At 38.9% G+C, this 23310-nt stretch overlaps 1 protein-coding gene across 3 annotated transcripts in view; it reads left to right on the top strand.

The window, feature by feature from the left end:
• CBLB (Cbl proto-oncogene B) overlaps positions 1–20626 on the top strand; it is a 115420-nt gene extending 94794 nt beyond the window's left edge. The window contains exons 13-18 of one of the 3 annotated variants that reach the window (XM_061454410.1): positions 4654–4797; positions 9188–9276; positions 9376–9507; positions 10782–10919; positions 13433–13552; positions 19701–20626. In XM_061454410.1, the coding sequence (XP_061310394.1) occupies positions 4654–4797; positions 9188–9276; positions 9376–9507; positions 10782–10919; positions 13433–13552; positions 19701–19963 (886 nt within the window). In that variant the 3' untranslated portion in view covers positions 19964–20626. The remainder of the gene's footprint in view (positions 1–4653; positions 4798–9187; positions 9277–9375; positions 9508–10781; positions 10920–13432; positions 13553–19700) is intronic. The other 2 variants (XM_061454413.1, XM_061454412.1) reach the window with 2 other exon arrangements.
• The last annotated feature ends 2684 nt before the right edge of the window (positions 20627–23310 follow it).

Here is a 23310-nt window from a genome sequence, read left to right on the forward strand (position 1 = left end):
GAATTATAATATTGCAAAAACAACTTGTTTTTTCTTCACAAAGTTACATGAATAGGAAAGCTCTAGTGTATTTTTTCTGGAAACAGTGCTGATTTATTTTCATTTTACTAAATTGGTCATTATTAACCATACTTGAATAATGAAATGTTGGACTCTGATTAACCAAGAATCTGATTTTTCTTTTCTGCTCAGCCACTGTGTTGCAGACCCTGCATGTGAAAAGAGTTATTCTTTCTTTCATCAGACTGCTGTTATTTATGTTAGATTATTTTTAGCAGCTTTTGATCAAATTGGTTTATTCTTGGGGAAAAAAATCCCAAAAAAACCACACAAACTTTTATGTCAAAGATACAGAGCTGTTATTCACCAAAACTTTGAAAATTTCAAGTTAATTAGTGTTTGTTTTATTCCTGTGAGTCGGCTCCGTTCTGCTACATCAATAGAAAATTAGCCTCTTTTTCTCTGTACTTTATACCACCACAATGATGTTTTCTGTGTCTAATTTAGAGTATGTAATGCAACATCTGACTCCAAGTACTTTTTGTCGTCTACACAGTCTTTTAGGAGTATCTAGTTGCTTTGAGGCAGTTGAGGGAAAAATTAGCATTGGAAGGTATTTTCTCCTCTTGCTATTGCTTCTATCTTGCTAGCAAAGTTTGAAGGTGAAATCAGTACTTCCACTAAAGGCAACTGTGGCTTGGAAATCCTGGCTCCATCCTTTGACATGGCGCTTCCCAGTGGCATTAGAAGGAGCACTGCTGACACACAGGTTCCAAACATCAAAGAGATGATGCTTTGGAGGACACAACGTGTCCTTAGCTCATAGCTTGGCAGGCCAGTGAGTTTGGATGTACCAGCTGTTTTGTGGTAATTCTTGTTGCATTGCAGGCTTAAGTTGAGACAAATGGAAAGTTGTGTCCTCCTGTATGAATGAAGGTGAGCTGCTTTATATGTGGTTTGGTTTTAAGGTAACTCGAGGGCAGTTGCCGTGAGCAGCTGACAAGTGTTGACTTGACCATGTCTTCCATAGAACTTAACAGTTATTTTGCTGAAACAGTTTCCTTGAGGCCTTGCAAGATCACAACTTTTGTTATAGTAAAGATTGTTACTTTAGAGCACTAGCAAGTAGTACTCTGCATAGGACAAAACAGTTGATAGTAAGGATCTGCTGTCTTCATTGTATGTGTTGCAGGGTAGCAGTTCAACTGGCTGTGTTATCTTGTCCCATGAATTTGAACAGTCTGTAGCAATCAGAACATAGTAGAGGTACACTTGGAAGTGTCATGTATTTTAGTTTAATCTGAAAGGTATTCAAGTTCTGCACTCCTCAATACAAATCAAAGCATAGTAAGTGAAGAGATTAAAGGGATTCATACCCAAAGCATAGCCCTGATCCAGACTGAAATACATGGACTGCAAGTTCATAGTGTCCTAAGTTCTGTGAATCAGTTTACCAGTAAATGATGGAATGGGAACCTTTCCCTGAAATACTTCTAAATGAGTGTGAGATGTTGGTTTCCCTGGAGTTCGGTTTACAGCTTAGCTGGACATTAAGTGGCTTGATGAAAATGAATTCTCAAACCTTTTTCTGTTTGCCTTTGGCCCTCGGTGCTCAGAAGGATAATAAAGATTGGCATCTCGCCTTCTGTTCAACAAGCTAGAGAAGACAAAGTCATCACTTACTGGAATGTAATTCTGACTTTCCGTTTTCAAACCTTTCCACTTAAGGAGTAGGAAAGGGAACTAAAGCATGTCTAAATACAGTGTTCTGATCGGTTTTGTATTTCTTTGTAACGGTAAGGATTTTTTTTTAAGTGTAATTATAGGAAATTTCACCAGCTTGATGAACAGATGCCTCAGTGTTTCATGTCTTACTTTATGATTACAATGTTCATCTGTTTAGTTACAAAAACCAGTAAAATATTTGTCTGTTTATCTTACTAGGTGGTTTTGTGTAGGACAATAGAGTTAGTGTTAGAACAATAGAGGTTTAATAAAATAATTTGATCTTGAAGGAATTTCAGTAGCGATGGAGAAAATGGGATAGGCATCTAGCAGAACAATGCAAAAGAAGTTTGAAATCAAGTATTACAGCTGGGTGAAATTAGAAGAGCAATATGTTTTACAAATATGAATTCTGGAATATGAATACAATTTAAGTATAGGACAATTTTAGGGCCCTAATGGAGAGTATGTTAGCTATATATTAGCATTCCAGCTCTTACACTGCCTTACAAATGAAAAGCACATTTAAATATTAATAATATTTACAACCTGGAAATATTTTCCTTACTTTAAAGGTAGGGAGAGACTTTACAAGTGTGAAAGACTTGTTTAAAGCAACATGTCACTTGGAAGCAGGAGACTTGGAGCTTATGTCTTTAATAATAGCTCCAAACTAGTAACCATTTCTCAACAGGCTTTTGCTTGGTTTTTTTCCCAACAATAGCTTGTGAAGAGGGCTTAAAACAGTACTACCAACCTTGTTTGGTCAGTTTTGGACATTTGGTATTGGTCAGTATCAGACATTTCTAGTCTAGATAGTTATATTTCAAAGACATTGCTATCTGCAGAAGCCAGAAATTCAATTTCTGATTATTTATAAAAACCCAGAGGCATATAGGCATATATATATATATATAGCATCTCGGGAACATGATGGATTGCCATGTAAGAATGATTTAATGTCCACAGAAATTAGAAAATTTATTCTTTGTTGGCTTTTCAACTGTCTACATGAGAATGTTACGTTGTTCTTATTGTCCCATTACATTTTTACCCTCTGTTCTTTAAATGGGCATGCAGCAGTGATGCAAACCTCTTGTCCATCTAAGGCATCAAGGATGGAAAAAGCAACTTCACACTGTGTTGCTGTTTGAAATGTTGCTCCCTCTTCAGAAAGCGGTTGAAAACTTGAATATAGAGTTTGAAGTTCAGTGCCATAAGTCTTCATTCCCCTATCTTTGACTCGTATGTCTTTGCAGAAGAAGTTGGATCCCCATTTTTAATGAGCTTGTTTCCCAAGTCAGAAAATACACTACTGATTGAAGTTAAAGTAGCTAGAGAGATCTAAGCTTTGAATCTATTCAAACAAAAGTAGCACATCTGCCCCCTTCTTTCTGTGTTCTTTTTCCTCCCCCTTCCTGTTATTTTTTTGTTTTATAAATATTCTTTATTTAATAAATATTAATTACATGACTGGCTAGTTAGTTATTTGGTTGTGTTCAGAGAGTACCTCGATGTTCTGAAGTGATGTGGCACCATCTTCAACAGCGAAAGACATGTTTTTCCCTTGTGAAGAAGTGTGCTGTGTTAGTTAGGTGCTGTTTGTGTTTTAAGAATGAGGAGATAGGCCTGGTCTTTAGCTCTTAACCTCAAGGTAAAATCAAATTAGACCATAGTAAGACAAAGTATGTACACTCCCTTCTTGTATTTGCTTATAGTCCTTAAGAACTTCCCGAAATGATGTATGAAGTAGATGGATCTTTTAATGTAGCATGTAGCTCAGCTCAGGGACCATTAGCCATACTTCCAAGCCGCAAATCAGAATAGCTGTAGATGCCTTGCACATCTTTATTCAAGTTCCTCCAGCTGTTGGCTTTTTTGTATGTCAAAGAAAGGTGCCATTTGCTGCATAATATCCAGATGATTTCTGAAGTTATACACTTACTGCTTCTCATGTTCAAGTAGTTAGAGTCAAATTTCTGTTTGTGTTTTTCATATATGGTCAAGCTGAAGTTAAGTCCTTAATGTGAGCTTTTGTATTTCATGTGTTTTGCAAGTTTCTTGTTTATCTTAATGCATTGGAATGATTGCTATAAATGAAGGAGCTCTATGTATTAAAGAATAGAAGATGTTGATTTACTAGGCCTGTAACCAAGCTAGCTATATTTTATGAGAGCCAAAAGATGCTGAGCTTGTTAATACCTAACAAAATTACTTTCCCCAGACTGCTCACTACAATGAACTTTTTCCCCATAATTTTGTTAACACTCATATAACAGAAAGCCAGATAGTAGAAGTTAGGTTTTCATTTGAAAAGAAATCTGGTGCCCAGCAGGTATTCTTCATGATGGAACTTGTTACCTGCAAGTGAAGACTGTAAAGTCTACCTACTTTCTGGTCTTCCACCGCTTTCAGGAAGCGATATAGACCACTGACTGGGAGGACAGTTAAGGACAAATGTTTGAAGTAAAAAACTCATGTAAAATACAGGCGAATTCTGGGAGTTTGATAGCATTGTGGTGGCACTGAAAGACTTCAGTGAAAGGATGAATGTCTGCTGCCTCGCTGAGCCCTGCTAAGTTCTATTTGCCCCGAATTAACTTTTGTTTAGTACTTTTGATAAGTGCAAACAGGTTAAGCTTTTTAAGTGCCTATTTAGTACTCTAATTCTTTGCAATCTCTTCTATGTTATGCTTGCTTAAAGTAACTATTTAACTCTTGGAACGTCAGCTGCCCTTTTCTCTATGCATTCTCAGTGACAAAAAAGCCAGTAACCATACAAGTTTTAGTTTGACATGGTGTTTTTGTTACCTTATGTACAACAGCCATGTATCAGGGATGTTTAGGCTAAAGAGTATTTTCTGTCTTATATCAAGGTTGAGTATGCAACAGTTAAAGGGAAAACTGATCTTTTTCTTATCTCCTTAGGTGTCCTGTTCCTTCAGCAAATTCTCTGTCTGATAAATCAAGGGATCACACAGATGATGATGATGAATACAAAGTTCCTCCTTCACATCCTGTAATACTGAGCTCACAACCACCTCATGGTCATAATATAAAACCTCTTGCTCGGTAAGGTCATTTAGCAGCATAGAAGGCAGCTTAATTACAAAAACTCTGCTTTTTCCAAAATTCTAGCTGTATTCAGCCCTTATAAATGATGATGAAGCTTGCCTGCCTTCTAAAATGACTTGGTTTTTCAAGCTCGGATTACTCGATGCTTCTGTTTCATTTGACCACCACAGTCACAAACCTGTGATGTTCACTTTATTGTATCTGTTGTGTAAGAACTGGGTAGTTTCTGCTTTTGAATACCATTTCTGCAGTTGATCCTTTTTTTTCCCTTAGGATGAGGTTTTCAGAACTGACCAGGAGCTCGAACCCCACAACTCTTGCACATTTAATTTGAATGATAATTGTGTGACTGAAATTCCCAAAGGAAGCTTTGAAAATCTTAAACTTTCATATTGCATATAATTCATTTAAAGAAGCAGTGCAGTACTCAAATATGTGAATTGGCAGCTGGATCTACATGCTTTAATTTCTTTTCCCTCATGTATACTATGTCTTTTTAGCTTTTTGACCCTGTTTCACAGCAGGCTTTCTTTCTGCTTGTTAGGAAGAGAATGTATCTTTCTTTGCTTTAAACATATTCCAAAATAGTATCTCCAAAATAGCACAGTTCTGAATTATTAATGGATTATGGCAAGGAGATTTAGAGCCAAGAGACATGGCAACTGAAGGCTGTGCCATTCTCAGTGAATTTCTTGGGCTTTGGTTCGTGAAAAACCTGAGTGTCTGGAATTAAGAGAATTAGTCTTGGGAAGAAGAAGGGCCACTTCTTTACTGATCTTGTAGGTCAAAAGTGTGATAGTAACATCAAGTATTGATCTAAATAGTTCAGACTCTTCTGCCATTGAAAAAACCACAGTGGCATATTGCTTTTTTTTCCTCTCTGTCAGAATGCAATGTCAAGGACCCACCATCAGTAAAGCTTGATCTGTCAGCCTAAAATTAGCCAATTACAATTTTTAGACCTCTTTAACCAGAATTTAGACCAGGTGGAATAAAGACCATACTCTCATCACTCCTTGCAGGCAGGTTAAAACTTCTTTATTAGAAATGTTGATCCAACCTTCACTGCATAGATGTGAATATTGCACAGTTGTCTGAGCTTTATGATCTTGAGTACTTAAATTCGTATCTACTATATGAGACTTTAAAAAAGGAAAAAAAAGGAATGATGACTAAAACTCTTAATGTTATCCAAGGGAAAAAAAATGGAAAAATAAAAATACAAGGTCCTAATCCTTCTTACCTATGCCATTTTTTATCTGTTGTTGTGCTTCTGCATGCAAAGTCTAATAGAGGCTGAGTTGCTTGTGTGACTAGAGTTACACAGGATGTAACCTTTCTTGGACAGGAATGCCTCAATGTAAGAGTATGTATGTTGGTTTAGCAGCTTCTGAGGCCTGTGTCTGGGTTAATAAGTAGTGTGGTGCAATAGGAGTGAGCCTGTAGAGGGGATCAACTGACTCCAAAGACCTCACTTCCGCACTGTTTGTTTTGGGAAGTTTTGCATGCAGGCTAGTCCTAACATGATCCTGTGGCTGGAGTACCCTTTAGTAATTACAGCACATTGGATGGGCTCCTGCAGGACACCGTTTGAGTTAACATCATTCAGAAGCAACCGAGTCTGCATGCTCTGAGATCTCTCTGCAATGTAAAGCAGAGCGCTGTGAGGATGACTTGTGGAGATTTGTTTGAGTTCATACACCTGAACTGAACTAAAATGCAGCTAGCTAGATGCACTCCAAAAGATTCTTGAGAAAACTAGAAACCTACTATATTCTGGTATCCTCCTTTTTGTAGAGAAAAGAGTTGAGTGCTTTCAATTGGCTAGTATAGGATTTTACTGGGCCGTTAGAACTGTTAATAGAGGCTGTAGATGGAAACCTGATTTCAAAGTTTTTCCTAGTGTTTGGCTTCTTTTTTAGCTAAGGTCTTGCACTTATTTGTTTTTTTTTGGCATTAATCCAGGGCTTGCTACAGACAAAATACCTCAGATTGAAATTCAGGTTGCTCTGTGATAAAACCCACCAACTCTCCCTTTTATTTATTCTGATAAGAATTTTAACTGTAATCAAACCATTCTCCTAAGCATTAAAAAAGGGAAAATCCTTTTAAATATTTGTGTATAAACATATACGGTATTCCATCTACATAAAATGTCTCTTTTAGCTAATGTGACTGCTTAGATGTGAAAGCTTGAGATAAAGCTTTCAAAAAGAAGGTTGATTCTGTTTGATGCTGTATTATTTTAATGTACTTATTTTAATTTCATGGGAAGTGTCAAGAAAAGCTAAAAACCTTTCAGTGTTGTTTAGCAAAATTGTTAATAATTTTTCTTTCCTTTTTTTTTTTTTAGTTGTCATAGTTTTGTAACGTTTTCAATTCTGTCCCCAGGGACAGCTTCTCCTATCTCTTTGCTAAGTGTTGCTTCCTCAGTTCTTGGGTAGTACCTAGGGTGTTCAGTAAACTAAATTTCTTCCAGATGTTTTGTAATTTAGGACCTATGTAATTCTTCCATCCTAATCCCAATTTTTTTATTGCCTCTAAGACTTTTTGCTCCTTCACCAGCAGATATGACAGTGCTAAAAATATTGCCAGGCTAATGCAAAGAATGGTTCACAGTCTTTATTTTCTGTTATCTGGTTTGTTAGAGCTGATCACCTCTTCCCAGGTGGAGGGGAAGTTCAGCAATATGAAATGGAGGGAGAGGATTTCAGCACTACTAATTAGGCTACTATTAGAAGAATGCTATGTTATTACATTTGCTATCTTTTTCTAATGAAGATTTTCCACAAGGAAAAGGATAGGAGGCTTGCTGTTAGTACTGATTTGTTGCCTGCCTTTCTGGTGTTTACTCTTGATGTAAGCAGGTATTTCAGTGTGATTTGTACACTGATCGCTTAACTGGGCTGATTATGACCTGAGCACTTCTAAGTGGTGCCATGCTAAGTTATCTTGCTGCCCGTGGCTGACTAGATTATTGAAAATGAAGAATAGACTCAAGTTAAAGTAGAGAATGTTGGTAGTTATTTAATGTATATGCTGAGGAGTGAAAGGAAGTATTGCATCCACTGCATTTGAGAGATTGAACCAATCTTATTTCAAAGTTAGAAGCAACACTTCCTCTCCTGCTTCCCTGGGGAAATCAATTCATAAAAACAAAACAAAAAAAACACCCTAATGGCAAGAGCTATTTTGTTAAGTCTTGTAATTATTCTCGTATTTATTCCATTACTCCTTGTTATAACTCTTGAGACCACAAACACAATTTCACTTCCTTTTTCCTGTTTATGTATTTTAAATGATTCCAGACCTTTCTTCATTCCTCCTTTCCATATGGCCAACGCTGATAGGTCTGTAAATGTTCAGACTATGGGTAAAAACCCAAGATCTGGAATTTTAGCTGTACGTAGCTCTGGCAGATTTGACAGAATTTAGTAATAATGGTGCATGGTGGGTTGGGAATTTTATTTTGAAGCTGGAATTGCTTAGCACGGTGGCCTTTTTCCAAAGGAGCTCTCTGGTGCTGTCTGAATAGGCCGGGGCCACAGTTCCAATGGCAGGAGGCATTTCCCAGTTAGTTCACGTTTATTTTAGCAATATTTAATGTTACGAAAAGGCTTTTGTTCTGCGCTTTTCCCTGCCATATTTGAACAGAGGTGTCTTACAAAACAATCCTCAGTATTTTACTGACAAGTTTATAGGCGACTTTGGACTGTTTGGCTTAGATTATTTTCATATTTAATTTAATACTGTTTAACTTTGCAGGCATAATATGCTTCTATTAAAAAAGTAAACTCTGGTAGAAGTGTCAGTGAGACTCAGCTGTTTGAATAGGCACCTGCAAAACTGCTTTGGCTGGTTCCATCTCTTTTCAATGTTCTTGTTAGTGATGTGCTCTGTTTGTGGGGGAGTTTGTTGTTATTGCTTTGTTTTATTCTGTGTATCGACTTCTCTGTTACCTCAGTGCTAATGACCAAAGTCCACGTTTCCCTTTTTCATGTTTCTGCTAGGGAAAGTTCTATAGGTGGGAAGGTGAAATAGGACTGGATCTGTGTCTTAACTGTGTGAATAAACTAATGACTTGAGCTCTGAAGCGAGGGCTGTGTTTAATATTAGTTCTTCTTCTATCTTGTATTGTGGCCTTGAGTAACTTATTTAAGCCATGTCAGTACCCCACTGACAAAGCACTATGACCCTTCAGAGCAGTTTCATTGGCCGTTAACCAGTATATGCTCTCAATAGGAAACCCAAAGCATTCAAAATGGATGCAGCTTGTCATCTTTCATTTGTTTCCATATAACAAACTGCCAGCTCGGGTACTTGGTCATTTTGGGAATTCATACTTGGATAGCTGGTTGACTGTTCCCTATTTAATGTATGTTTTCAGGGTATGCGAGAATGGTCAATGTGCTGGAGTAACAAATGGAACGCACAGTGCTGCTTCCGAGATGAAGAAATCAAAACATCCAGAGCTAGGTATGCTTTTATTTTCCACTGTTTAGCGAGAACCTTTACTCTGTGCTGTTCTAGGGGTACAGCAAGAAAACATTCACTTCTTGTGATTGTGTCATTCAGGAGATGTCTGTGATGCACCTACTGTTCCAGTACCTTTGCCACCTGCACGACCTCCTACCAGAGACAACCCAAAACACAGCTCTTTGCTCAACAGGACACCCTCCGATTATGATCTTCTGGTGCCCCCTTTAGGTTGCAGACTTTTTGCTGATTACATTTAAATTTAATGGTTAAACATTGCCTAGATGAACCAAATGACATGTTTACTGAAAAACAACCAATGTTGAGTATGTTAGGAGTACCAGAGAAGCTATGAGCTAAATATTACAGCTGTAAAGTCAGTATTTGTGTCAATGATCTGTGCTTGGTATCTGTCTGTCAGCCCATGCAAGACAGATGAAAAGGCATGCTAAATCTTTATTGTAGCTATAAAGAAAACCAAACCTGTTTTCCCTAAAATACATTGTAATTTTTTTGTCCCTTACTGTGAAGTTTGAGCATTGCAATTGAGTGCAAGAGTGGAGGGTTTTTCCTATTGGAGCTTAAATAATTTCATTTCTTTTATCACATATAAAGAAGACTGCTGAAGAGGTGCTATTTAAGTCAAAGAAAACTAAAAACTAATAAGTGTATTTCCGGGTTTCTTCCACTGTCAAAGGACAGTTCAAAACTCGCTGCTGCCTACAGTCACCAACCCCCATTTCTGTGCTGCTCTCCTACATACAAGTCAGTGAGCTGGGGCTGTGCTTGGCCCCCACACACACCTTCTTTGACAAGCTCAGCTGCATTACTGTGTCAGTGTGTATGTGTCACCATTCAGTTTTCTGGTTCCATAAAACCTTTTGAACATTTTCCATGTTCCTGTGCTATACTCTCTCTGGTCCCTGAAGTGTTCCCGAGTTGCAAAGGGTACATAGCGTTGATGGCAGAAGAACACACAAAAATCACACTGCTTGGTAATTCCGGTCCTGTCTGTACCACCTTGTGTAAGGGGTGCATTCTTCTGCCAAGCCCTAGAAAATTCAGTTTATATATGCTGTCAGAGCTTTAAAACAGCAGATAAAGATAATGGGCAGTATAAATGTAGCAGATTCAATGTAGTCAGCGTTGGTGTTTGAATATAAATAATTTGTTTAGCCACTGAAATATAGCTATTATTCTGCAATGATATTCAGTGAAGCTTTCGTTATAATACACTCATTGCAATTAAGCCACTAAAAGAAACCTATCCTCTCATCCCAGAAAAGAAACTGAGCACTGCCGGGGTCATTTGGAGCATGTTTTAGCAGAGGATTGTGCATAGTGAGTCAGGTTTGCAGTTTCATTACTGGAGTCACTGAACTGCTTGATGAACCCTTGGAGTAAAGACCTCAGCAGCCAGAGAAAAATCAAGTTTAAGCTTCACTCTTTATCCTACAGCTCCTTATGAAGCTTTGCTCATCTAATAATTCTTTTCTAAAATGCAGGTGAAGATGCATTTGATAACTCACCCCCTTCACTACCACCACCGCCACCGCCTGCTCGGCACAGCATGATTGAGCACACAAAACCTGCTGGCTCAGGAAGCCGACCTTCTTCAGGACATGAACTGTTCCTTCATTCTGGTAGGAATACAAAGGACACAATGGATTTTATTTCATTTTCTTTTATTTCAGAAGCTTATCTGTTCTGTGATAAAGTTGCCATCAGGCTTCAGAAGCCTGTTTTATCTATACTTCATTATATAAAATATTAAAAAATACAGTTTTTTTTTAATGGTGGAGATGAAACAACTCAGAATATCAGAAGACTTAACTTCTCATTATCAGAACGTAATGAAATAAGGACAGTAGTTCTGTACCAGGCTAGACACTTTGGCAAATTGTACTTCCTGCTTCTTATTTGTGAAGCCCCAAGTTTCCTGTTGTAGTCTGTAATTCTAGTCTGAATCCTGTCAACTCCATGGTTTCCCAAAGTGAAACTTAATTCATGGAGTTCACGTTCACGTTGGAACTTGAGGAAAAGCTAGAAACTAAGGGAAAAGAGCATCCTGCGTTGTTAAAACTGTTGTAAAATTTTGCTGCAAAGCTATATTAATTTTAACCACAGTTGCAAACATCTGTTATTCATAACTTTTTCAGTAAGTCAAGTTTTCACCTCTCTCTCTCCATAAAGTGCAGTGACACTTTTTCAGTCTCGTAATTTGCTTTTAAAAGGCATAAAATCTGTGTTAACAATATGCAGATTTTGTCTCTGAGTTGAAAAGTATTTGATTATCAGATTAATGAAGTTGAATACATTTGCTTCCAAAGCTTGTTGGTATCTTAAATTTACCTGTCCCAGGAATATTTTCAGTGGTGATCTGCCTTGTGGTGCCTTGTGGTGCTGTGGGTAGATGTCTTCCTCTCTGGTTTTCTTGGAGGCTGTATGGAGAGGGGTAACTTGAAATGTTTTGGCTATAATATCATGAAGGCCAGAATGTAGATGACAAGCAGTCATGTGCAACTCCAATGGCCTGACAGCTTGTCAGGCGTTTGGCTGACCTTTGTGAATGATCCTAGCTGTGGGTTGAAAGCGAGCTAGGTTAGGTTGAACTGCAGTGACCTTTTATGGAATGTTTTTCTTACGGGGTTTTTTGCAACCAGCCAAGGCCTGACGTTGAGCAAGTTGCCAAAACTATGTGTGTTTATAATTTATGTTCAGCTCCGTGCGTTACTTTTTCTTACAATGGATGCATCCAGGTAAAAAGCCTCAGCACGTTGCAGGAGGTAAAGGTTGATCTTCAGAAATGTAGGGCCAGGAATGAATTTATTTTCTGTACTTGAAAATAAAGATAGTATGATCTTCAGCAGACCAGTCTGCATGCAGAAACACACACTGCCCCATTCAGTTCTAATGGTAATGGAGAGGGAAAACAGAAACTGTCACACACAGACACACGCAAGCTCTGTCTATCTGTTTGCAGTTCTCAGCAACATGCAGTGTTTTAAATGTTTAAGTGTTATTTCCAAAAAGAAATCTAAATCATCAGTGATAATTTTAACAGCATTTAATAGCTTTTAAGTACAAATTTGGAAAATGTGTCTATAATCACGTATTGTTGTCATAGTTGCATAGTGAATGCAGTCTTACAGCAGCAGTTTTAATTAATCTTAGAAGTGTATGCATCTGCTTGGGCACACGTAGCTGTGTGCATTGGTCTTTCTATTCATATGGTATTTCTAAAGCTGTATTACTCACTTTGCGTCTTGTCAAATAAACTGCTGTAGATGATTTATGATGAGGTTTTGATGATGGGTTTCCATGCAAGTCTTGGGTGTGATTTCCCAGCTATCCATCAAAGTCTGTCAGATTAGAATAATAATTCCATCATCAACAACAGCAAAAAATTGCACTCACATACCAAGCACACTTCTGAGTCCAGAGCAGAAACCAAGTCCAGGATGCTGTTAACACGTGCTCAGCTGCATCCTCAATAGCCAAAGAGAAAAAAGGAGGGCACAATATGCCAGGACTATATATTTAATTTTTTAAATACTGCTCCTGTAATCATTCATCGGAGACAACTGAAAAGCCTGCTCCCAGCATTTACCAGGCTCTAGTATTCACTCTCTGATATTTACCTGGGACTGCATGGATAAGAAATCTGCCCTGCGGTCTTTGCCAACTGCAAAGCCTAGAAGCGCTATGGAGCTGTAACCAGACTGAGTAACTGGTGTCCTTTCCCTGTGGCAGGGGTGTTGGAACTAGATGATCTTTAAAGCTTCTTCCAACCCAAACCATGTTATGATTTTGTACTTTTCATTGTGCTGCTGAGGCTTTGCAACATCTTCTGTGCTTTGCCATCTACAATCCTAACAGTGTCAGAGTTGGTAATTGAAAGTTACGTCATGGATGTAAGCAGAAAAGCTATGGTCAGTGCAGCATAGATCACCTTTGAGCTGTGCTCTCGTTTGTCACTTCAAGGCACAGTTGTGTGTCTACTATGGAAATGTTGATTTTGGATGCATATCTGCATATGCACGTGCTATGGCGCACATGCGTATCCAAACCTGTGTTTCTAGCTTCTGTGCATCAGCCTTCCCCCAAATAATAACCCTAATCATTCTAAGACACCTTTTTGGTTCTGTTATTACAGATCCCCACTTTGATCCGATAACTGGTCATGTTCCTTTGCCACCTGCTCGTAGAGTAACTGGAGAAAATGTCAAAACAAATAGGACATCTCAAGACTATGATCAGCTTCCTCCCTCTTCAGGTAAGGTAGAAAACTGTTCTTGTAGAAAATTGCAACTTCCTGAAGCAAATAACTTCCATCCATGAAGTCCAGTGAGGGTTTTGTCATTCCAGGCAATAAATGGCCATGGTTAATATTGCTTTACAAAACTACAAAATCATCAAAGGGTAATGGAGATTAAAGTTCTGCAATAAAGGTAGAAGTGGCTACCTGTTGTCTGTAGCTGTAGATATTAATGGCATCAATTTCACTAGCTGCCAAACGAAATGCTTATGCAAGTTCTAGTGTTCCTTAGTTTTTGAGAAAGGCAGAGCTTTTCCTGCCGCCTGTAAAGCTCACAGGAGATCAGGAATCCTGCTGCAGGGACCACAAGCAACTCACTTCCATTTTTTGTTTAACAAAAAACAAAGAAAAGGAAAAAAAAGCCCAACTGTTTTGTGAGAAAACACCAAGAACCAGAACCAAATAAAATTCAGACTTCTGTTTGCCACAGGACAGGTACAGTAGAAGTAATTCCTCTGCCATAGATATTTTGCTCATGGTTTTCAGGCCGTACAAATAGTATTTAAAGGAAAGCTACTCTGGTTAATTGAAATAATAACAGTATTACCTGTATTTCAGAGTACTTTGACCATTTTTTAGATGGATTTTCGTTTCTTTAGATGTGTGTGGTATACGAGGCAGGGGGAGGATTGCCCCACCTACCTCACTTGTTGTGTGGAGAGAGCACACATAGAAAAAGCCAAGGAATGCTTTGAATTATTGTTTGTTCGTGAAAAATCTTTTCTAATGCATGAAGAAAGGGTTTTCATTCTCAAATCTTTCGGTTGTAGTGGTAAGCAGTGTTTAATTGCAACAATCAGAAGTGGGGAAAAATGATTTTTTTCTTAAGAGAAATGATATCTCTCCTTCTCAGGAATACATAGCTTCATTCATTCACTCTGCTGGTTGTAGGGAAGAATGTATTTTTCCAACTCAAAGTATCAGGGGAAATCAAGCAAGCCTGAAGAGTGCTACAGAATTTTTAATGAATAGCACTGTTGAGAATTAGTGTGATGCTCTGGTAAATAATAGCACTTTTGAGAGGATACCTCTACTTATAGAACAGTGTTTCTCTCCCCCCCCCGTTGCTAGGAAAAAATTGTTTTATATTGTTTTATATGTGGCACTAAGAGGGATCTGTTTGTCTTACAACGTTAACCTGATTTATTTAGCGCATTTTAACTTCTTTTCTAGTACAAACTGTGCCCTTTTAAAGCTACAGAGTTTTCCTGCAATTCTTGCACTTCTGTGCTAGAGCAATTTTGAATTTTCCTATATTGCAGCAGGATGCTTGCTTCTTAAGATCTTGGAGCTTTCTGATGTCACATAATAAAGACTTTTCTATCTGTATGTTTCCCACAGCCATCTAAAACACTCGCGTGTTGGCCTTTGCCATAAATACTATTGTAAATCAGCATGATGCGCAGCAAAGTATTGAATTAACTCTCACTTAAATGAAAGCTATGTGATAGATCATGCCAAACTCTTAATTGGAAAGCTGTTTTTTACAGTAGCAGTAATTCCATAGAACAGAACTGATGAGCTTCGGGATGAAGAGATGCACCTTCATCTATGTTTTAAAAAGACAATGTAGAGAGTGTAACAGTATTCAGAACCCTTGTTTTTGCATTTATTCTGAACATTTATTCTGAAAGGTAATTCTTTATTTCAGCCCTTTTGTATGGTGATTCTTTGAACTAGCTGGAAAAGAAGTGTAGTTCGCTCTCAAATCTAATTAGAATTTAGCCACTGGCTCCCTAGAACAGCATGGGGAATCCTTTAACCTCTGTGCTTCAGTTTGACTGTTTTAAGATTGTTCTCGTGATGTTTAACTGAACTGTTAAATGGGAAATTTATTCTAATTCAGTAGCGTATTCAGTATTGAACACTTAAGTAATAGCTCTCAGCTATGCACCCAACTATCCCAAAGGCGTGTTTTTCAAACGTCTGAAGTACGACATTTAAAACCTATTACAATCAAAGCAAAAGAAGGAGATATTGCTAGTAGTTAGCATAGTTTACCTAAGCACAGCCAATGATATCTGGAAAAGGTAGAAGAAAATTAGGCCTCTTACATAGATGTCTGCTGCCTGTTCACTCACCTGGCCTTATTAAAGCACTTGGATGCAAATTTAAATTCCTTTGCATGGCAATTTTAGGGGAGGGTGTTCCCTATCATTTCAGAGTTCATTTGAATTAAGCTGGGGGGGGATAATATGCCACAGTAATACAAAATATGAAGATCATGGAATCATAGAATGGTTTGGGTTGGAAGAGACCTTAAAGACCATCTAGTTACAACAGCCCTACCATGGGTAGGGACACCTTCTGCTAGAGCAGCTTGCTCAAAGCCCATCCAACCTGGCTTTGAACTCTGCCACGGATGGGGCAGCCACAGGTTCTCTGGGCAAGCTGTAGCTTAAGGGATGAATATGTGCAGTTATTCCTTTCTCACTTTGCCCCTGCTCTCTCTGCCCCTTAGTATAGATGTCCCCTGGGGATGCTTTGTTCCTGTTACTCCAGTTAGATTAGATGCAGCTGCTTGCTGTAGAGAGGGCCTTGGTCAACAAGCCTTCATCATGTGGTTCTCTGATGCTTCTCAGTCTGTTGGTGAAAGCCCACGGAACATACAAGAGGAACAGCAAGGGTAGCATAGAGGAGGGCCATTTCACAGCAGAGAGGAATAGATAGTTGGCATTGTTACAAATATTCTCTTCCTAGTCTGCCACTGAGCATTCACCTTACAATTTTTTACATGCTTCTCACTTATTAAGTGAGCCTGTGTCTGCCTTTATATTGACCTGTTATCCAAGGGTTAAATGTGGTGCTGAATTACAGAAATGTGAGGGATAGAGGAAACTCCTTGCTATAGAAACTGTTAATTGAATTACACAGTTAGAAAATCTATTCAAATTTATAGTTAGGCATCCACAGTGACTGAAATATCAGAGGATGGGAGGTTGGGAAGGGAAGTCTTGCTTAAATACCTCTATATCTCAGTGTCCAGATGGACAGGCAGCTTAGGCTTAGTATCTTTAAGCTCAGGATCCAGTGTGATACCCAGCTTCAGCTAAAATCGTATATGGATGTGAAGATACTGAAAAAGATGCCAGTGCTTAAAAAAATAATAATGGGAATTGAGTTAAAGAGGCCTGAAGATCTTAAAGCATCTGTGCTATAGAGAGTTGTCACTGCAGTGAGAATAAAATGCCTATGCTGCAAATCTGCTGACAGAATTAAAAGTGACCTTTCTTAGTGACGGGATCGCTTAGTAGAGTTTGTTTGGAAACTTGAGCAAAGTGGAGGTTTTAAGCAAGAAATAAGATTTAAGCCCGTATTAGACTGGGCATAGCAAAAAATAACTCGCGGAACACAGAAGGATCTGATATATGCTTAAGGAATTTCTTCTGTACTTCAGGCCCGGGGAATATGTAAAGTCTGCAGATTAATTTTGTTCCATCCTCTACAGGAAGGCAATCCATAACAAAATGTCTGTATTAAAAGCTTGAAATGTTTGTGAAAGGAAACTGATGGTTTTTAACACGGTAGATCATTGTTTAAAGAACATTCTTCTGTTAAAGGCTCGAGTTGTCTAAAATAAGTGACATAAGGAATTTGAACTTGGCTTTGATTTAGTTGTAGCGATTGCATTTCCTGAGCTATGCTTAATTCCTCAAACCAGCGTGTTTCATGGATCTTCCACATCTTCATAGCAGGTTTGGGCCTGCTTCAGGCCCTGTGTTTAGTAGAATTTTTAGCATTTATGTAAGTATTTTTATCTTCAGGGAGAAAAAAAGATCATTACATATATGAAATAGCCCTTAGAGCCTGTAGGCTGTGCATAACCATTTGCAAGGAAAATAGGCAATGAAATTAGAACACAGTTAATTTTAGCCCCTTACTGTAAATTTTTAATGAAATTTTCCCATCCATTTGTAATATGAATATCACCATCTTGCTAAAAGTACTGTTTGCTTATCTTCTCTGAATTAAGAAATAGGATTCAACTGTCTAGCAACACTCTCATGTGAATGCATGGAAACTTGAGAAGAATACACCTTGGTTAGTCTTGCACTAATGTCAACTATTTTCATTCATCCTGACTGTTTCTATCAGTTAAATTACAGTTCTATTTCAGTGTTACAATAAGGTAGCATGTTGTAACAGCAATACTAGAGCTGCAGCATTCTTTCATCACTAAAAAACTATCTCTGAAGTACTTCACATTGCAAAATGCTCTTGCTGTCAGTGTAAGTAAACAGCAAGCATTGCAGCCAGAAACTCCTCTAATTTATCTATCAAAGTCACTGTCGATGCAACTTTTTGAATCCTTTTTGAAGGATTAAAGACTTTATTATTTTTTTTTAAATACTTTGCTCTTGAAAGTGTTTTCCACTCTGTCCATGCTTGTATTTAAGCTTCTTATTGTGGAATCAGTGAGGATGAAGGGGTTTCATTAAAGTGCCAAGTTTACTTGAGCACAGAACTCTTGACTCAGGAGATTAGCAAGTTTGTATGTTTGCTTTTTACATCATGATCCTTAGCACCAGCATTAACGGTGAAAGTAACCTTTCCATGGAAGAGAAGGAAAGGGGAGGTATTGCCAAAGGGGGGCTGGAGAGGAAGGGTTGTGTTCTGTTCTGGCCACTGAAAATAATTGGGCTGGAGGGGTTTCTTGAGAACCCAGTTATTTCTGTACTTCTGCTAACTGCTATGCATGAACTGAACTGCAATTGACTGCAGAGAATCTGCAAGATGTACCAGTAAGCAGAGGAATTTTTTCCCTCAGGCAGATTTGGCTGGCTTCCTCTTCTGCACAACTTACGGTCGCGAATAAAGTTGTGATCCAGTTGGTTTGGTTTGTGGGTTGTAGTTTTGGGGGGTTTCTAACAGACTAACAAGTTCTCAAACTGGGGCTTGGCAGTGGAGAGCCTTTAAAGGTTTGACCGGCTAATTTCAGCCTAGTTACATACTTTCTTCCAGCTATGGATAATTCAGATTGTAACTTGCATGTTCCTGCCTTATCATTAAAATAGTGGGGTTTTGCATTATTTCCATTTTGGATGTTCTTGAGGAATTCAGCTTCTGCCCAGATTTTCAAATGAGAGGTAGCAGTGAATTAAATCACAGAATCATAGAATAGTTAGGGTTGGAAAGGACCTTAAGATCATCTACTTCTAACCCCCCTGCCATGGGCAGGGACACCTCACACTAAACCATCTCACCCAAGGCTTTGTCCAGCCTGGCCTTGAACACTGCCAGGGATGGAGCATTCACAACCTCCCTGGGCGACCCATTCCAGTGCCTCACCACCCTCACTGGAAAGAATTTCCTCTTTAGATCCAATCTAAACTACCCCTGTTTAAGTTTTAACCCGTTACCCCTTGTCCTGTCACTACAGTCCCTAATGAAGAGTCCCTCCCCAGCATCCCTATAGCCCCCCTTCAGATACTGGAAGGCTGCTCTGAGGTCCCCATGCAGCCTTCTCTTCTCCAGGCTGAACAGCCCCAACTTTCTCAGCCTGTCTTCATACAGGAGGTGCTCCAGTCCCCTGATCGTCCTCGTGGCCTCCTCTGGACTTGTTCCAACAGCTCCATGTCCATTTTATGTTGAGGACACCAGAACTGCACACAATGCTCCAGGTGAAGTCTCACAAGAGCAGAGCAGAGGGGCAGGATCACCTCCATGACCTGCTGGTCACGCTCCTTTTGATGCAGCCCAGGATACGGTTGCTTTCTCGGCTGCGAGCGCACACTGAAGCCGGCTCATGTTCATTTTCTCATCGACCAGCACCCCCAAGTCCTTCTCCTTGGGCTGCTCTGAATCTCTTCTCTGCCCAGCCTGTAGCTGTGCCAGGTGTAGGACCTTGCACTTGGCGTGGTTAAACTTCATGAGGTTGGCATCAGCCCATCACCCTCTGGATGGCATTCCTTCCCTCCAGGGTATCAACCGAACCGCACAGCTTGGTGTCATCGGCAAACTCGCTGAGGGCGCACTCAGTCCCACCGTCTAAAACATCTTTTCATGTTTCTTTAGAACTTTATTTTGTAGACCTCTTCATGAGGTCAACCTATATCGCAGTTTTAAGCCAATTTATGGTGATTTTTATCTCCTTTATTTGAAACAGATGGTTCGCAAGCACCAGCCAGGCCCCCTAAGCCACTTCCTCGGAGGACTGCACCGGAAATACACCACAGGAAAGCATACAGCTCTGACAGTTCAATGGAAAATGTGGATGCAAAAATTGCCAAACTCATGGGAGAGGGCTATTCCTTTGAAGAAGTCAAGAGGGCACTTGAAATCGCTCAGAATAATGTTGACGTGGCCCGTAGTATTTTAAGAGAGTTTGTCTGTTTTCCTCCACCAGTCTCCCCACGTCTCAATCTATAGCAGCATCAAGATTCCCTCGGAGCATGGGAATTCTACATGTACACGTGTGGATTGGGGAATGAGAGAAAGAAGAGAACGGAGTATTTTTCTTTCATCCTTAGCAGAAGGGTGTTTGTTTCCAGCCGTTTATCCAAGGCTCATGGCTGCTCTGATCAAGACTTATAAATATGCTGAGGCTTATGTATTTTTGCTAGCCATACTTTTTTAAATCAGGGTTGAACTGACAAAATAATTTAAAGAAGTTTACTTCCCTAGAACTTTTAATCTGTGAAATGCTTTTTCTTGTTTACAAGTTGACAAGTTACAGTTTTTCTAGTTGGTGCCTGTACCATGTTCCTGTTCCTATTTCCTTGTACTTGTGGTCAGTTCTGCTGTAGCATTCCCATCAGTTTCCGTGCTGACCACCCCATCAACTTAATAATCACTTTCCAGCAGTTCTGTGTTTGGTTTTTGTTTGATTTTCTATTTTGGTTTGTTTTTTTTTTTTTTGTCTTACAAGATGCTTTAATTATTTTTTGCATTTCAGCTCATCAAATGCAAAAGTATGTGGCCTTCACTACTGATATATTTGTTTTTCCTTCTGAGATGACTGCTTTTGAGAGAGGAAATACCTGAATGTAAAATGCATTATTCTGTTAATGAACTGTCTTCTTAGCGGTGTTTTGACAGTAATGTTGGGCAGCTTTCTGTTTAACGCGATCTCCACGACCTGTAGTCCTCTAGGGCTTTTATGCAGTTTCCATAAAAAAATCCCAACCGACAAATAAAACACTTCCTGCAGCGGTGATACTGAGTTCTGACATGTAAAAGCTTTCAGATTTGAGTATTTGATTGCAAAGGTTCACAAAAGTTTTGATTATGCACCACTGGCACCAGTTCTCTATGGCCTGTGTAAAGTGGGGCATGCCAGACTAGAAGGAATCCTTTTGCATCTTATGAATGATATTCAGGTAAATTCCAGGTCTAGCTTCTGTAAAGTAGGATGTGGTTAATTTCTTGTTTGAGCGATTATCCTGTGGTTCATTGTGGCTTGGATCAGTTAGTATTAAGGTGGAAACTTTAAATCTGTGATGCACTGTTAATTTCTAATGCTACTGTAGCAATATTTTTCTGCCAAGTTCATAACCTTTTCATCTGTACACTTTATCATTTTCAAGTATGTGTCTAATACCCAAGTTCATTCCCTCTCTTTCCAGCTGCTTAGTCAGAAATACATTTTTGCTTTGCTTGGTTCGTGGTACTCCAGGCTTTGACGTTTTATTTTTTGAGCCCAGACTGATGCAGGCCAAATTAAAAATCTTCCCAAATTTAGAAGAGAGAGAGAGAGAAAGCACCTCTGTTCTCAGTACACTCAAAGTTAAGAGTCCAAATATTTCCAGAATAATTCTTAAGATTGCTGCTTTCTTGGTGTTTTCATTATCAGGAATCTTTGAAATCTTCTTTACTTTTATTGCTATTGAAAAGAGAAGATCATGAGGTAGTTAGACTATTAATCACATTCGAGATGTGACCAGTGTACAAGACTTCTCACAGCGTGCTAAGATGGTTGTGATGTGTATATTTATTGTTCCCTATCAGCTGTTGGTGTTCTCCTTCACACAGAGCAAGTGGGAAAGGTTATATCACTTACAGGATCAGATCTCAGCAGCCGATGCATTTGTTTTAAAGATGTTTTGACCAACAGCAAATGGCTGAATTGCAGGATCCAAAATAACTGGAAATACCCAGTGGAAATTACTGTGATACCCAGTGCCATCATTTCATTAAAAATACCTTATTGTGAAATTATTTTGTAGCATCACGAAGCAGAGTATGGATATAATTTATCTGCTTCAGTAATTAAAGATGATCAGGAGAAATGTGGGCATAGGGCAGAGCTTCTGTTCCATTTCGATTGAAGCGAATGATTCTGAGTTTGTTTTAGAAAAGGGCATTTGCACCATCCTTTAAATGTTCATTCAGCTTTCATTCAGCTTTTCCTACAGCGTATGAAAAGTTTTGATTGAAGTTATGGTCTGTGCTTTCAGTTCAAGTTCATCTTTCCTCTGTTCTGTGGAAACGTTTTGCATAGCTTGAACCTTCTTGTTCCTTTGGTTTGTTTACAGCATCACTGTAGCATTTCAGCGAACTGTAAATTCAAAATGATTCATGCTATGAAATACTCTGGTTGTACTGGAATGACTTAAATGAGGCTGTAGCATAACTGCCAGAATAGCAGTGACAGCACTTCCCAAGGATGAGAAAACAATCTGCAGATCGACTTTTGAAAGCCTTCATTGTAATGGGGAGGTAATTTTCTCCCTTTTATGCAGCAGCTTAGTATAAATTACAGGCTTATATTTCAGTTAGTGCCTGCAACTCCTGCCTGATAGAGTAAAGGTTTTAATTTTTACCTCCTTTCTGGTTGTGACCACCAATGACAATTTTTTCATTTAGTATATGCTTAAAAAAGGCTTGATGAGCAATATTCAGAGTGGTAGCTTGAAGAGAGTTCCATTAATCTTTAAATGAGCGTGCTAATAATACTTCTAAATAGTGGGACGTGAAGATTATTTCAACCCCATTTTGGTTGATAGTTTTAAAGTCAAACGGAGCAAAATTGCTTTGCCTGAGTGTTGATGTTTACTCAGCAGGAATTAATAGGCTTAAAATAAATTAATCTGGCTTCAGCCTAGTTCTCTGAACACACAGTTCTCTAAACATCTTTTAACCTTTGAAAGATGTCAGGGTTTGAGCCTGGCAGTGTGTTATGCACATATATAACTTTCAGGAAGACTGACTTCAGTGGAAGTGCTTGAATGAATAAAGTTGGTTAAACTCAGAAATGTGCCATCATATTTCTTCCAGTTATATGTCATTGCAGGCTTTAAACCATCCTTGTGATGTCTGGCCTCACTTTTGATCTCCTTTTTTGCTGAATTACTGCATTTTAAGCAAATTGATGGAACCAAAAGTTGAGCAGAGTGAGGGGACATCAGCAGCGTGTATCTCTTCCAAAGACCGAGTAGAAAAAGATTGGAATTGTGATGAATGATTAGCTGTGTTAATGGCGTGGCTGGAACCCTGAAATGGCCACTAGTTAAATCTGTTAATGTTCTGTATCTCAAGAGTGCATCTGGCACGGTGTTTCTCATAATGTGAATTTAGCAAGTTTTGTACCAGGATCATTTCTTCTGTTACGTTTCTCTCGTTTTCAGCTTGAAGCTTTACATTGCACTGACGACTCTGTCCTGAAAGCATTTAAATTTGTGTCGTAATGCTTGACCAATTTTGAAGCAAAAGAGCACCATATTCTAAGCAAATTCAGGTACTGCCTGTTGTTGACCTGGAATCTAGCGCTTTTAGGA

Source organism: Pezoporus flaviventris, unplaced genomic scaffold (assembly GCF_033815535.1).
Source record: "Pezoporus flaviventris isolate CSIRO_AGI_PZ_B2104156 unplaced genomic scaffold, CSIRO_AGI_Pfla_v1 ptg000015l, whole genome shotgun sequence".
NCBI lineage: Eukaryota > Metazoa > Chordata > Aves > Psittaciformes > Psittacidae > Pezoporus > Pezoporus flaviventris.